This window comes from Podarcis raffonei, chromosome 9 (assembly GCF_027172205.1).
Source record: "Podarcis raffonei isolate rPodRaf1 chromosome 9, rPodRaf1.pri, whole genome shotgun sequence".
Lineage (NCBI taxonomy): Eukaryota > Metazoa > Chordata > Lepidosauria > Squamata > Lacertidae > Podarcis > Podarcis raffonei.
The window spans coordinates 60,319,162-60,333,773 of NC_070610.1; the positions used below are offsets into that span (position 1 = coordinate 60,319,162).

At 43.7% G+C, this 14,612-nt stretch overlaps 2 protein-coding genes across 5 annotated transcripts in view; one reads left to right on the forward strand and one right to left on the reverse strand.

Annotated features, from left to right (window-relative positions):
* C9H4orf17 (chromosome 9 C4orf17 homolog) overlaps positions 1-14,612 on the reverse strand; it is a 147,509-nt gene that overhangs the window by 129,598 nt on the left and 3,299 nt on the right. The gene's annotated exons all lie outside the window — the stretch shown is intronic.
* Positions 1,223-14,053, forward strand: LOC128421340 (all-trans-retinol dehydrogenase [NAD(+)] ADH4-like). Its single transcript, XM_053404008.1, has 9 exons — positions 1,223-1,712; positions 4,571-4,672; positions 4,992-5,133; positions 6,495-6,582; positions 7,441-7,672; positions 9,199-9,459; positions 11,045-11,180; positions 13,181-13,319; positions 13,682-14,053. The coding sequence occupies exons 1-9, from the start codon at positions 1,695-1,697 to the stop codon at positions 13,704-13,706; spliced, it is 1,143 nt and encodes a 380-aa protein (XP_053259983.1). The 5' UTR covers positions 1,223-1,694; the 3' UTR covers positions 13,707-14,053.

Genomic DNA, 14,612 nt, shown 5'->3' on the forward strand with positions numbered 1-14,612 from the left:
CAATGTAGCACTTAAGCCCTATCTATATGCTATGCCTTGAACAGGAAATTTAAAACATAAATAGGAGGTGTCAGCTATGCAAGTAAGCCCCGCCCCCAGTGTCCCCACTCACAACAGCCCCTTCCACTCCACCTCCACCAACCTTTCCCCATTGAGTGGGAAGGCAGGAAGTAGAATTGTAAGTGCATTAAATGTAGCATATGTTGGATTTGGAAAGCTGGCAGTGACTGTAAGGAATGACACCAAGTCTACTTCAGCTTGTCTGGGACCAGTCTTCCTTGACCATTACACCCCACCTAATTGTCCAGGGAGTTTGCAAGCAGATCAGTGTCGGCTCCTGAATTACATGCTAAACTTGGGGGGGGGGGGAATAAGTATAGTCTCCCAACCCCCCACCCCACTGCTGGAGGAAATGGAGAACCTATGACCCTCCAGATGCTGTTAGACTTCAACTCCCATCATTCCTTGACAGCATGCGTGGCAAGTGGTAAGGAATGGTGGGAGCTATATTTCAACATCTGGAGCTCCACAAGTTCCCCATCCCTGTTTTCAGATATGCACTTGGTTACCTAAGTAACAGCACAATCCTATGATACTATGAATGAGGTCAGTGGGACTTACTCCCATGTAAGAATGCATCAAATTGTAGACAAAAACCATCTGGCTTAAAATGAACTCCATGGAACCAATTAATTATGTCCTTCTACCCCTTGCAAACTTTGGAGTCAAGAATTTAGTGCGATCACTCTTTCTTGGCTGCTATTTTGGAAGCAGAAAAACTGTTCAATCAAAACAGATGTGTAAGAGGGGTTTTTAAGAACAATTTGTTTTACTGTTTCTGGTTAAAATTCAGATATAGGTTGCTTCTTTCTTAATAGTGCTGTGCTTAACATTGCTTTGAGTAAGCAAGAAACTTAATCTTAAAAGGCAAAATCAGTGATGATCAGCTGATCTAACTGTTGAATATGATCTCCAAGTCAGTCTCAAATAGACTTGCTATTCAGGTAAGTAGTTCTGCTAACCTGGAAGAGTTACCTTGAGTTGAGAACTTTGCCTCAGGATGAGAACGGAAATCGTGTTACGGTGGCATGGCATAACACGCAAGAGACCCCATTAACGAAAGCACGCCTGTAGTTAAGAACAGTTTCAGGTTAAGAACGGACCTCCGGAACAAATTAAGTTTGTAACTAGAGGTACCACTGTATAAGCAAAGGGTAGTGGTGAGGTTCATATTACAGCGACTTTATTTTCAGCACAGTTTCCCCACACTCCACTCTCATTTCCAGAGTAAAGAGCTGGTATCATTGTCACCATTAATTTTGCTAAAGCCTCTCCTGTCACTAGAGTTGTTTGCACTGACACGCTACTGAACATTATATGTTTGCATGCGCTGAAAGTCTAGGTGTAAGGGGGAAAGGATGTTGGCTGCATAGATACAAATAAAATATAAAGTTATAATTGCGGAAACGGGTTGAGGACAGAGGGCTTAAAAACAATAACACCTCCACTGGTAGGAGGGAAGAGGGAGCAGGTGGTAAGGGTAAAGTGAGGGAGTGGCAGAAGAGGAATTCCAGCTGATATTTAGGCCACATCTTCCCTCCCAAGACACAGATTCTACAAGCTGCTTCCTTCACAGAGCCACTGACCCCAAGGGATCCCAGCTGAATTCGTCTTGATCTCCCCAGGAACGAAGTATGAGCACTGCTGGCAAAGTAAGAAACGGGTGCACACTGGCAGCCATGCTTATTCAGGCACTGCTGTCTTCTCCCTTTAGTGCTGGACAGGGTGGTTATGGAACCCTCCAGATAACTCATTTATTGAGAATTCCCTGTGATTTGCTTGCACAAAGCTTCTGCAAATGTTAGATTAAAGCCAGTCTTTATTATGCATTCATTCCAATTTGTTTGCATGGAAATTATACGGCAACAGAGGCGGATTTAGGGGAGCACAACTGGCTTGGTTGTAACTGGGCATGAAGCCTCAGGAGTGCCTCAGGGGACACCGCAACCAGTGGCGTAGCGTGGGTTGTCAGCACCCGGGGCAAGGCAAGTAATTTGCGCCCCCTAACCCGTGGATTCGCCCTAACCCCAGATGTTGCACCCGGTGCGGCCGGCCCCCCCGCACCCCCCACGCTACGCCACTGACCGCAACTATTATTTATAATAGAGTGTGAGAGAAGTGGGTTGCCAATTTTTGGTGTCACACAGGGAGCTACTGAAATTTGAGACCCCAAGGTCCACCACTGATGGCAATGTGCATTTCTCCCACATTCACCCTGATTTGCTCTCATTAGTCATTCAACCCAGTGATGCAGTCAAAGGAGATGTGCTCTGCTTTAGAGGGCTCTACTTTTATAAGCTGTATATCTGGTCAGTCTTGATTACTGAATTCAGGCCCTGTGCATTAGTTGGTAATCTGGTTTATTAAAAGGGTTATCTGCAGCTTACTGGTAGGGTTCTTAACACAGGCCTGCAGCAGAGCTGCTTGCAGGCAGAGGGAAGAGAAGGGAAAGGAGACTGATATCTGGGTAGTACTTTAGGGGATGGCCAAAGACAACACATAAAGCATTATAGTGCCCCCCATACTTCTCATCCTCCCTCTTCCAAACAGAAAGCTCCACTTTCTTATGCATTTATTTAAAAACAACAACAACAACCTATTAAGGTTTATTTCCATTGAGAAGATGCTCCAGCCCAGTTACCATTTCTTATGACTTAGGACACATACACAGATCAGATACGGATTGCAGTATCTGTCTCTTCACTTCCAAATTTAAAACTTGATCGTGAACACCCCTTGATGATTTTTGGATAGCAACCATTGCTGGCTTGACCTCCCATGAGTGTCCTTAATAAAGAGAAGTGCCAGCTCAGAGATGCTTTCATGGCTAGTATTTTCCACAGACATGCAGAACAATGAGACAGAGACAGAGTGAGAGATAAAGAACCCTAGAACCCTTTAAAGATAAAGAACCCTAGAACCCTTTAAAGATAAAGAACCCTAGAACCCTTTAAAGATAAAGAACCCTAGAACCCTTTAAAGATAAAGAACCCTAAGGAGGCAGAACTGGGGTCTTGAACTTGCCCATCAACACTTAGCAGCACCTGGGCTGCTATGATGAAATATTTTTTTCTTTATAGCACAGTAACTATTTCTAAATTAGCATGCATCCATATAAATCAACAAATGCAAATTGGTGTCCTTTTTTTGGGTGATGCACTTATGCTTTCTGGGTGAAATTTCCTTTTCCTCATTTTGGAGGAAGTGCATGTTATAAATCAAACCAAGTAATAGTAATATGTAGGCAGCTACCCTCTTCACATCTGGATATCATCTGATTGTTGTGTATTTTGTAATACAGCTAAGAGTGGATTGATATGGCCTTGGCAATTCACACACAGTAGAAATCAATCCACGTCCAGCTGGTTCATGGGATGTGTCCAACATAACAATGGGAATAGGAGTCAGCCAACATAATTTTGGCAAGTGCTAAAAACTAGATTTGGACTGGATTTGCCCCCAGCACATTCTTCTGAAGTCTCGACACATGTAAGACATTTCACATGGCTAATTTTCAAAAATGTACGATAGTTTCCCCCTCAAATGAGACTGAAGGCCAACCTAGGCATACCTAGCAGGCAGCTACATATCTTGTTTTTCCATAGCTAATTACAGGGACGAGAGAGCTTGATTCCTACGGTGAAGGCAACACATGGGAAGGAGAAGCTTATCTCTTTTCTCCCTTGCCTTGCCTTGAATGGAATGGAGATTGGACTCCTCTCCAATGACTAGGAACCTAAGAAAAAAAAGTCTCCAGTTGATACCACTGTGGTGGTGGTGGGGAGGCGTCTGCTACATATTTAAGCACATGTCAAGACTGGCCCTCAAAGTATCTTGCAGTAAAAACCATTCAATTGCTTAGCCCTAAAACTACATTTCAGGGGATCTGTTTTTATTTATTTTATTGACAACCTGCTTAATAATTGGAATATAGATATAGATTAGATATAGATATAGATATAGATTAAAAAAAACACCGTTTCCTTTTAATGAGGTAGCCAGAGACCGATGGTACTTCTGCAACAGGTTTTATTTACAGGCTAAGATGAAATGTTCACAGCATTCACATTGCAACTGGTCCTGTTCCCCCATTAGCTTTCTAGAGGAACTCTCAGTGCTGTAGGCACCAGGTTTTCACCAAGAACAAGTCAGGCTTCTGTCTCTTTCAGAGTGACCTGGTTCTGTTACTGCCAGACATACGTTCTCTTACTTTTACACACACACATACCACTTGATGGCATCACCTCCAGCCAGGGGAGATGGGGTTGAAGAAAGACATGCCACTTTCCACAAGGATCTCCAACTACTAGCTTCTATTGCCATCTTTTTAGTTGTGCAAAAGCCCATTCACCTAGCCAAAGGTAAACTGCTAGGCAAAGTTTGTCTTTAGCAGTCTCTTTTTATGCGGAATCTGATCTTAGAGCTATAAAATAACAGGGCTGTGGGGGTGGGGGAGCTCAGGGGTCATTAATACCAACCTTACATTTTAGTTCAATGGGTTCTTTTCCAGGTTATTAAATGCAAGGCTGCCATTGTATGGGAAGCAGGAAAACCCTTTTCCCTTGAGGAAGTTGAAGTTTCCCCTCCAAAAGAGCATGAAATACGAGTTAAGGTGAGCATCCAAAGATCTGAGAAACATCTTTATTATACCCCACAGCTTACATTAGAAGCATAGCTTTGAAATAATGTCAACTGTAACTTACAGCAAACAACAACATGGAGGCCATTTTGGAAAGGTCTCTCCCCGATACACTCACACTGGCTTCCCATGCCCTCCCTAAAGTTCCTGGAGGACACATATTGGAGGATGAATATGGGAAAAGACAGTAGTGAATATGGAAGCCTATGAAGGAGAATGAGTGTGAATCTGCATCATCACCACCACACCATGTAGTTAAGTTATCAACTTGTGTTTTATGTCTTTCTTTCAGATTATTGCCACCGGGGTGTGCCGCACAGATGATCATGCCATGAGTCCAAGTTTTAAAGAGGGCCTTTTCCCTGTCATACTAGGCCATGAGGGAGCTGGAATCGTAGAGAGCATTGGTCCAGGTGTGACTAGATTTAAACCAGGTACTGATACATTATAAATTGTCCTCCGTGCCATTGGCCCATTTCTCTTTTTAAGATGCTCAACTGCCTGAAAGGTGGTGTGGTGGTGGTGATGGTGTTGTTGTTGTTATTTTAAATAATCAATACCTGCCCTTCACTCTAAGGTCCCAGGGTGAGTTACAACAATTAAATCAAAAAAATTAAACAGTTTAAAACTGTAGTAGGCTAAAGGAAGTTCCTGGTTCAGGTGTTGCATCTTCCAAAACCTCACTGGATGGCCTCTGGCACGCCACACTCTCTCAGTCTGAGTGCAACTGCAACAGGAAGTACCTTATAGGATTGCCTGCATTTTACAGAATTTTTGTAAGGATTGCAACTATATAATGCACGTGAAGGGCTTTGATTGCTTTAAACGGCTGTTCAAAAAAGGAGTGTTTTTATTGTCAGGCATAGGAGCCCAACTCCTAGGGGCTGAGGGGGCTTCCCCTCCCCCAATAAAATATTTGAAGGGACCGGGGACCCTGCAAAGTTGATGTGCATTACCATTCAAATGGTGTGCGTGCACTGCGTCATGTCATCGATTATGTGGGGTGGGGCGTACCTCCCCCCCAATATTTTATTCAAGTTGGCATCCCTGTTGTCATGCATGAACTCGCCTTTGAAAACAATCTCAAAACTTCAACTGGCCCCCAGCAGGGCAGTGAGATTGCTGACTGGGGCTAGCCTATACGAGAAGCTGGCAGGTAGGGGCTATGGCAGGGGAGGCAGCCAGCTGACTTGCGGAGCAGTGCAGCACCAAAAGACACACACCCCAATTTTCAGCTGAACATTTTTGGAAGGTGTGAATGTAGAAACTTCTGGATTTTGCATGGCTCAAATGTAGCCTATTATGCTGTCATATAGTAAGAATCGTATCTATTGCTCTGCCCACGTTGACATGTGGCCCTTGGGAGGTTCTCCGTGAAAGAACACAGGCCTTAGGCTGGAAAATATTCCCCATTGTCAATTTAAACTCCTAAACAGCATGCTTCCCTTTGTGTTGGTATGAGGAGGAAGCTTCCACTTCTGTTTTGAATTACCCAGTTTAACATTGCATTTGAATCTTAAGCTGTGGTTAATCTTAACTATGGTTTGTTTGAAGCAAGACAGGTTCATGACTCACAGCTAGACCATTTCAAACCATCAGATCCACCACAGATTGTTCAACTGTAGACAACAGGACAAGCTGCAGTTAATCAAGAATGGAAGCAAAAGCATCTGAACATGGCTTTGTGATCAGGCTAGAAGAGAGGGGAGAGTGCATGAGCCCAAGGTTTGCCTTGTACCGAAGTTCATAGCAGAAATAAATGTAATACTGCATGCGTTCTTGTTGTTTTGTTTAGGTGACAAAGTTATCCCGCTGTACCTTCCTCAGTGTGGACAGTGCAAGTTCTGCTTGAGTCCCAAAACTAACCTCTGTGAACGGATCAGGTACACATTTCAAGTAAATTTATTTGAGGCACCAATTACTGCAGCTGCCCCATTGTTTGCCCACATGTGCACTCTGGAGCCGGCTGAAGCCAACTCAATAAACCAGGCAAGCAATATATGCAAGTAACCTAGGTTAGGTTACCTAGCAAGTGAGCTGCAAAGCCATCAGTAGAAATATTGCCAAAACCTGTTCCTTACCGGGAGGGAAAATGAAAGCAAGTGAGGCAGCAGAGAGCTGAGCACAGTGCACCAGAGCCAATCTAGTGTGCCTTCCAATGTATTTACACTGTGACAACCTCCCTACCGCTTCCTTCATGGTGAGGAAGAGTAACCCAACTGCCAGGAAGCTAGCACAGCATCTCTGCCCTATCTACCACCCCACTTGTGTATATATTGTTTCAGGGGACCCGCTTTTTGTTTAAATCTACACATCTGTGTAGATACATCCAAACCTCTCTATCTCGTCCTTGGGACTCTCCCCAACCTACATACTCTCCCCAGTCATGCCTGCTACTGGTTCTGTTTCACCTCCTTCTCAAGCATTTTTTTTGCCTGCCTGGAATGTATCCTTGAACTCTGATCATGCTTGCTGCTTATCTAGATGGAGGATTGAGCTATGTGTGTAGAAATTTTATGCATACAGTATTTATACTTAGAAGTTAAATAAGCAAATTTGGATCTTAACATGGGCGTAGCCGGGAGGGTCAGGGAGGGGCAGCTGCCCCCCAATCAATAAAAATGAAAATACATAGGTAACTGAGATTCTACCCTCCCCCAACATAAGACCTGCCCCCCCCCAACTAAAATCCTGGATGCCCACGGATGTTCATACTTCCCCTTTGTTTTTTTCTTCTTCAGCAAAGCAAAGACACCAATTTCTGACCAAGACCTGATGCCTGATGGCACAAGCAGGTTCATGTGCAAAGGAAAGCAGATTTACCATTTCATGGGAACCAGTACCTTCTCTGAATACACAGTTGTGGTAGAAAGCTCTCTTGCCAAAATTGATCCTGCTGCTCCTCTAGATAAAGTCTGTTTGATTGGGTGTGGCTTTTCCACGGGTTATGGGGCTGCTATTAATACTGCCAAGGTGAGTTCATGATGGCTCAAGTCTTACTTTTAAAAAAATAATTAACAGGGGGAGGGGAGGTATCAACATTTTTGCCATGTCAAGGCCAACTAGAATCTTTACAAAAATAAGCAGTTGGCAGGATCCCAAAAGCCTTTTACTTCAACCCTTTGCTAAGCAAGACGTGCTCAGACTACTAGTTTTAAGTGCTGATTCAAAAAAGAGAAGAATTTCCCAGAAGACAAGATCCAAGTTTGGGGCAAGTACTCTTTGATGAGAGAACCCCAGCAGAGATTTAAAATCACAAAATATGCAGCAAAATAAAGCATGGAAATATAGGCTGTAAACGCTTTAAGATATGCCCTTCCAAGTGAATTCCAAAACTGTCCCATTTAAAAGTTCCTTCCAAAGTGCTCCACTTTCCCCAGCTTAGGGAAAGACCATGCATTTGATAAGTAAAAAATGTGTTTACTTACAAACTCTCCAAAGGTCAGATTCATCTGCTCTTCCATACATCCATCAGAAAAGTTGCAAAGGCAGTAAAACGTAGCTTTGCTACAAAGTGGTGAAAGTTCCTAAACTATTGGTACAGGAACACATTAGAGGCTTATGAAAGCCATGCAGCTGAGCTGGAGCAACCAGCTCAGCCCTCCTCACACACTGAATTCTCAAGTAGGCCGGGGGGGACAGAGACAAAAGCTTGATTATCTATTTCTTCCCAAGGTAAAAGGAAGCGACATAGCTTAAGCAGGCTGGACAGCTTACTCTATGGTATTAACCTCTTCATGCATTTATTAGACTTAAGCATATTGGTTATATGAGGCTGGTGGGTGGCGCTGTGGGTAAAAGCCTCAGCGCCTAGGGCTTGCCGATCGAAAGGTCGGCGGTTCGAATCCCCGCTGCGGGGTGCGCTCCCGCTGCTCGGTCCCAGCGCCTGCCAACCTAGCAGTTCGAAAGCACCCCCGGGTGCAAGTAGATAAATAGGGACCGCTTACTGGCGGGAAGGTAAACGGCGTTTCCGTGTGCTGCTCTGGCTCGCCAGATGCAGCTTTGTCACGCTAGCCACGTAACCCGGAAGTGTCTCCGGACAGCGCTGGCCCCTGGCCTCTTAAGTGAGATGGGCGCACAACCCCAGAGTCTGTCAAGACTGGCCCGTACGGGCAGGGGTACCTTTACCTTTACCTTTATCCTACATTAAGCTGCGCCTAATTCTCTCGGCTGTGTCAACAGTTTTACTTCAGGCTGCAAGTGGAGGCACAGCTAACTGAATGTCACAGGGTGAGGGAACTATCATGTCAAGAAGACCAGAATAGAAAATTATTTCCTCTCTACATTTAGCTTTGTATATGGGTGGATTTTGTTTATTTTTGCATGGGGGATGCACAAAGGGGCAGTGCTCTCTCCCTTAATAGTTGTGTAGAAGAGGAAATTCCACCCACCCTGTGGTTTATTTTTGTTTCAGCCAAATAGATAAGAGGTTCTTTGTTAAAAAAGAAAATCCAGATATTAAAAATAGTTCCATGTGAATTTCTCTCATGTTATTCTAGGTTGAGCCTGGATCTACATGTGCTGTCTTTGGTTTGGGAGGGGTCGGCCTTTCTGCTATCATGGGCTGCAAAGCAGCTGGAGCATCTCGTATCTTTGGGATTGACATTAACAAAAGCAAATTTGCCCTAGCAAAAGAGCTGGGAGCCACTGACTGCCTCAGTCCTGAGGATTTCAAGAACCCCATACAAGAGGTTATAGCTGAAATGACCGATGGAGGGGTAGATTTTGCCATCGAGTGCATTGGAAACATAAAAGTAATGGTATGTATTTTAGCCTTCACTTAATAAAGTTACAATGCAGTAAAGATTGGTAATAAAAGCAGGAAAGCTAAAATATTATGTTCTAAGTAAGGATGAGCAAAATCCAGCAACTGTAATGAGAAAGCTGTTCAATTTTATCTGAGCTTTTCCTGAAATTCCACCAGGAATTCCCTGATTTTCTCAAAATCCACCCCTTGCTTAGTTTTAATAATAATAATAATAATAATAATAATAATAATAATATACCCTGCCCATCTGACTGAGTTTCCCCGGCCACTCTGGGCGGCTTCCAATCAAGTGTTAAAAACAATACAGCACTAAATATTTAAAACTTCCCTAAACAGTACTCATAAGTCTGTCTTTTAAAGCTGATCAGGTCTCCTAAGTTTTAGACTAATGCAACCACCACACCACACCAAGGTCCGACTTGCAGGTTCCCATTAGGGAACCTCACTTTTTGTTTACAGTGCAATAGAAAACTCAACTGCTCAACAAAGGAAGCAGTTTGTATCTCCCATTTGTCACATCTTATTTACTATCTGATGCGATTTTGGGGTTTTTGCTTCCTATATGATCATTGTAAGCCTATTCATATATATTTCTATATGAATTTAGTAAGCCTAGGTCGGGGCCGGCCCACTAAAGAGGCAAGGTGAAGCGACTGCCTCAGGCAGCAGGATTGACAGGGGCAGCAGATCCCAATGTAGATCTTTATTCTCTTCTTGCACCTCATGCAGAACTTCACACACCCCTTCTCCCATGGCAGGAAGGGAGGCATTATTTTGTGATTCACCTCAGGTGCCAAAATGTCTTGAACTGGGCCTGGCATAGGTAAATATCAGAGTGGCAACGTGGCTGACCAGCATTAGAAGTTGGTGGAAACTAAGTAAGGACATAGGTTTGGGTAAACTGTTCAGAAACAAGCAGAAATAGCAGGTGTGGGGTAAAGCTGGAGTATACTGGGACTCGAAAGAGCCATCTTTCCACCTGCCTAATGCCTTCAGGACATTCATGTAAAATGTAGCTAGGGGGGCAGGCTATGCTTAGTGTCGTGTAAGCTGGAGAGAGGGGGCCTTCATACCTGGTGGGTGACAGGAGATATTTCTGCAATGCACACAACACAGAGATAAGACTTTCTTGCCTTAATGAGATGGTAAGACCTCTGCAAATGGAAACCTGTCAGTGCACTGGTGCCAAATGGTCATTCAACTGCAGCATATAACTCTGGGTGCTTCCCCAGACAGGGACTTAATTTGCAAACGAAATATTGCAAATGGATTTTGGCAACAGATTTTTAGTATTTCCTCCTGAAAGCGTAAATCAAGAGTAAAAGAAGGGGTGAATATAGGCTACTATTTTGATGCGGATAACATCATGTGCACACTGCTAATATTTATTACTAGCATGCATAAGGAGCATCCATTCCACGCTAAGCACTCATCTGGAAGCCCCCTCTTTAAATGTTGCAGAAGCCAGTGAAAGTCAACTGGGAATGTTGTAACTCCATTTGAACTGATGGGCAGAGTTGACTTTGTGGCTCCTAATTATAAGCAGGACTGGGCTGTTAGTTTCCTTTGCCTTCCAGAAAGCTGCTCTCTGCTGTACCACTGTTGGCTGGGGCACCTGTGTAATCGTCGGAGTGGCTGTGGGTGAAGAAGGATTCATTGTTTCTCCACTGGACCTGATAATGGGCCGGAAAATCAACGCCACCTTTTTTGGAGGTTAGTTTTTCCCTAACGGTATATGCATGCCAGAAATGGCATTGAAGTAGTATCTAGGATTGAAATAACACTTGCATAGTTATTTCTAAGTTTGCACAATTGATTTATTTTATTTTCCTTTTCAGTACTGCCATGATCAAGATGGGCAGCACTACTTTAATTATCTGCAAGAGCAGGGGTGACAGAACACAGCTTGTTTTCTTGTAGCTTGCCGTAAACACATTTTACAGGTGTTCTGTCCCTCTTGCTGCTTTGAATCCTGAATCCAGCCCATCTGCTTGCTCAGCTCAGCATTGTGATAAGGTGATTTCTCCTTCGCTGAGCTGGACTGCACATACAGGTTTTGACAAGGACTGGTGAGGCACCTGAAGTTGGTTTGGCAGGCCAGATCCAGTCTGCGGGCCACAGGTTCGCCACCCTGTGATATTACATTGTATTATTTGTATTACATTTCTCTACATTTTTGTACTGGACTACAGACAAGCATGATGCCTGAAGCCCTTTTGTATATGGATCGTGTCAGGATCAAGATCAGTTTCTGGCACTGGGTCATCTCATGCTGCCCCATTCATGATTTAAGAAGAGGTTGCAACCTGTTTCTATGAGAGCCAGTGTGCCCACCAGCACTTCCTGCGATGCCCACAAAAAGTTTGCTAAAAAAAACCTGCAACACCTGAGACTATTTGCTCTTTCTCTTCAGTTCCTGTTTGCCTGCTCAGCCTCTCCTATATTGAACATGTTCCCTTAAACATGCCCACTTTTCTTTGGATACTAGAACTGGACACAGGCCCTGTTCTGTCTGTTCTGAACAGAGGAGAGGTGCAAACAGCTTCTCTCTGTGAGCGAATGTAGTGGTGAAATAGATTCCTTTGTCCCCACTGATGGGGGAATATTCCCTCACCATTGTGTGGCCCTATGTCTTTTTTCTGCTCTTTTTGATGTGGCATTCATTACGTCACACACCCACAGCAGTCATTTTGTGATGCACCACACTCCACAGCATGCATTTTGTAAGTGGTGCCCACGTCACTTTCACAAGATCCCAAATCTTCCCACTGCCCCAGAAAGGTTGGTGACCCCTGACTTAAGAGAATGAAGTCAGAAGAGTGGCACATTGATGGCACATTCTAGAGCATGCAAGCTTTTTTCTCAGTGGCTTTTAAAGGTCTTTTGAAAGTAAAAGAATTATCTCAGATTACATAAACTCTCACTGGAGCACTAGAGATTTCTTAAGCAAAGGAGACACTAAATAGAAAGGCAACAAGACTTGTACTAAATAGAAAGTTAATGGGGAATGGGGCCACACAGATTTTAGTTACTGTCCCACCGTACTAGAAAATGCCTTAGTCCCAGTAATTCCTACTAATCATTCAATTGTTTTGCGGATTTTAAGGCAGCCAAAGCAATTAGTACAAAATAATTGTGATTTATTGTCAATTGCTCAAATGTTCCCAGATCTGGATGATACTTCTTTCTGAGCCAACCTCAAAAAACACAACAGCTGGAATGTTTTTATTGAATTGCCTCCCATTTCTGGAGTCCAAATATCTGGTGGATGTTAAATGGAACAGCCTGTTCCACTTTTGAGAAATAAATGAAAACCTGTTTCGACATCATTCTAGAGTGTGGGCCCACGCGCAGTGTGCCCCAGGAGCTGGGAAAGTGGGTGGTGAAACAGGAGGAAAAATTGGCACAACAACTTCAGGCATTCAGATCATCCATGCAGTTGGGGGGCAGTTCATGATGACTTGCTTTTTTAAAATCGTTCGTTCTGATTTTTTTGCAGGGAGGTTAAATGATAATGTGTCAGAGCAAGCTTGATCCCACACTTTTCTGTGCATTTCCCTATAGTTTTCCTTACACAATAAGTCTGGTCTTTGGGGAAAACAAGTTTGTTGTACGATATCTCCCAGTCAACATGCTGGCATATTTGCGAACAGTGTCATATAAAAAAAAACCAGGAATTCAGTTTTGAATCTGTTTGTTTCCCCCCCTCACAGGCTGGAAGGGTGTGGATTCTGTACCAAACCTGGTGTTGGATTACATGGCAGGGAAGTTCAGCCTGGATGCACTTGTATCTTATACTTTGCCTTTTGATAAAATCAACGAAGCATTTGATCTTATGCGTCAAGGGAAAAGGTAAGGCATTATAACAAACCCGAAACTCTTGGGGCAAGTTCACACACACATGTGTATCACTCCCTTTATTTCCTATGGTCGCACTCTTAAGTTTTGTTGCTTATTTAGCAAAAACAGCACCACAGACACATAAGGAATCAGCAGTCTTGGGGAGAGGACTCTGTGCCCTCTTCAGCTGGGCATATAAAGGATGGGGCTGCTGGGGATTGAACCTGCAAAACAACTGCTCTACCCACTAAACCCCTGGTGTGCAAGCAGCCTAACTGCATCACCAGAAATAGGCCAGTAACAGATGCTTAGTATAGTCCCTTTTGCTAATGAACACATGCATTTTCCCCTCTTGCTTTTTACCTGTTTTGCAGCAACCGAACTGTATTGGTGTATTAAGAACCCAGTACAAACGCCGGAGGACTAGAAGCCCAACAAAATGTGATCTTTATTCAAATCTGCCCCACTGACTTCTGATTAATGTATCCCCTTGGACATTGTTTGTAAAAGCATTTCTTTGTGATACATGAGCATAGAATTCAACATCTCTAAGCCATAGCTGTAATACTTTAGAGCAACTTTTTTAGTTCCTGTACTGTCAGGTCACTATTAAAACTGACAATTCCTGTTGTGTTGTGTCACTCATGAATTAATATCTACATATGAATATTGTGTTGGCGCATCACATTTCTAAATGTGTAGGGTCACTTGTGTACAAAATCACTTTTCTGTTAAAGCTATCGTGTGAAAACAATAGATTTAATCTGATGTCACAATAAAACATTTGCAATAAGTTCCTCACTTCAGGGTGATGCCATTTTGTGTGTTTTTTTTCCATAGTACCACTTCTAAACTCCTCTCAGTATAACCAAACCAGCTTCTGACATCCCTACCAAACTGATTCTCAAAGTGTTGCTGGCTTGTTTGCAACAAACAGCTGAGCAAAATTAGGCCCCTGTCAAGGGGTTAAGAAGGACCAACTGGCATGGCCAACAATCAGGGGTGATGGGAATTGTAGACTAGCAGCATTAAAGGTAAAGGTAAAGGGACCCCTGACCATTAGGTCCAGTCGTGGCCAACTCTGGGGTTGCGGCGCTCATCTCGCTCTATTGGCCGAGGGAGCCGGCATACAGCTTCCAGGTCATGTGGCCAGCATGACTCAGCCGCTTCTGGTGAACCAGAGCAGCACACAGAAACGCTGTTTACCTTCCTGCCGGAGCGGTACCTATTTATCTACTTGCACTTTGAGGTGCTTTCGAACTGCTAGGTTGGCAGGAGCAGGGACCAAGCAACGGGGATTCGAAC

What these genes read in the sequence shown, in the direction of transcription:
- LOC128421340 (XM_053404008.1), top strand. An exon ending in AACCTCTGTGAACGGATCAG is followed by an intron (nt 6,583 to 7,440) that starts GTACACATTTCA and finishes TTTCTTCTTCAG; the next exon opens with CAAAGCAAAGACACCAATTT. An exon ending in CTTATGCGTCAAGGGAAAAG is followed by an intron (nt 13,320 to 13,681) that starts GTAAGGCATTAT and finishes CCTGTTTTGCAG; the next exon opens with CAACCGAACTGTATTGGTGT.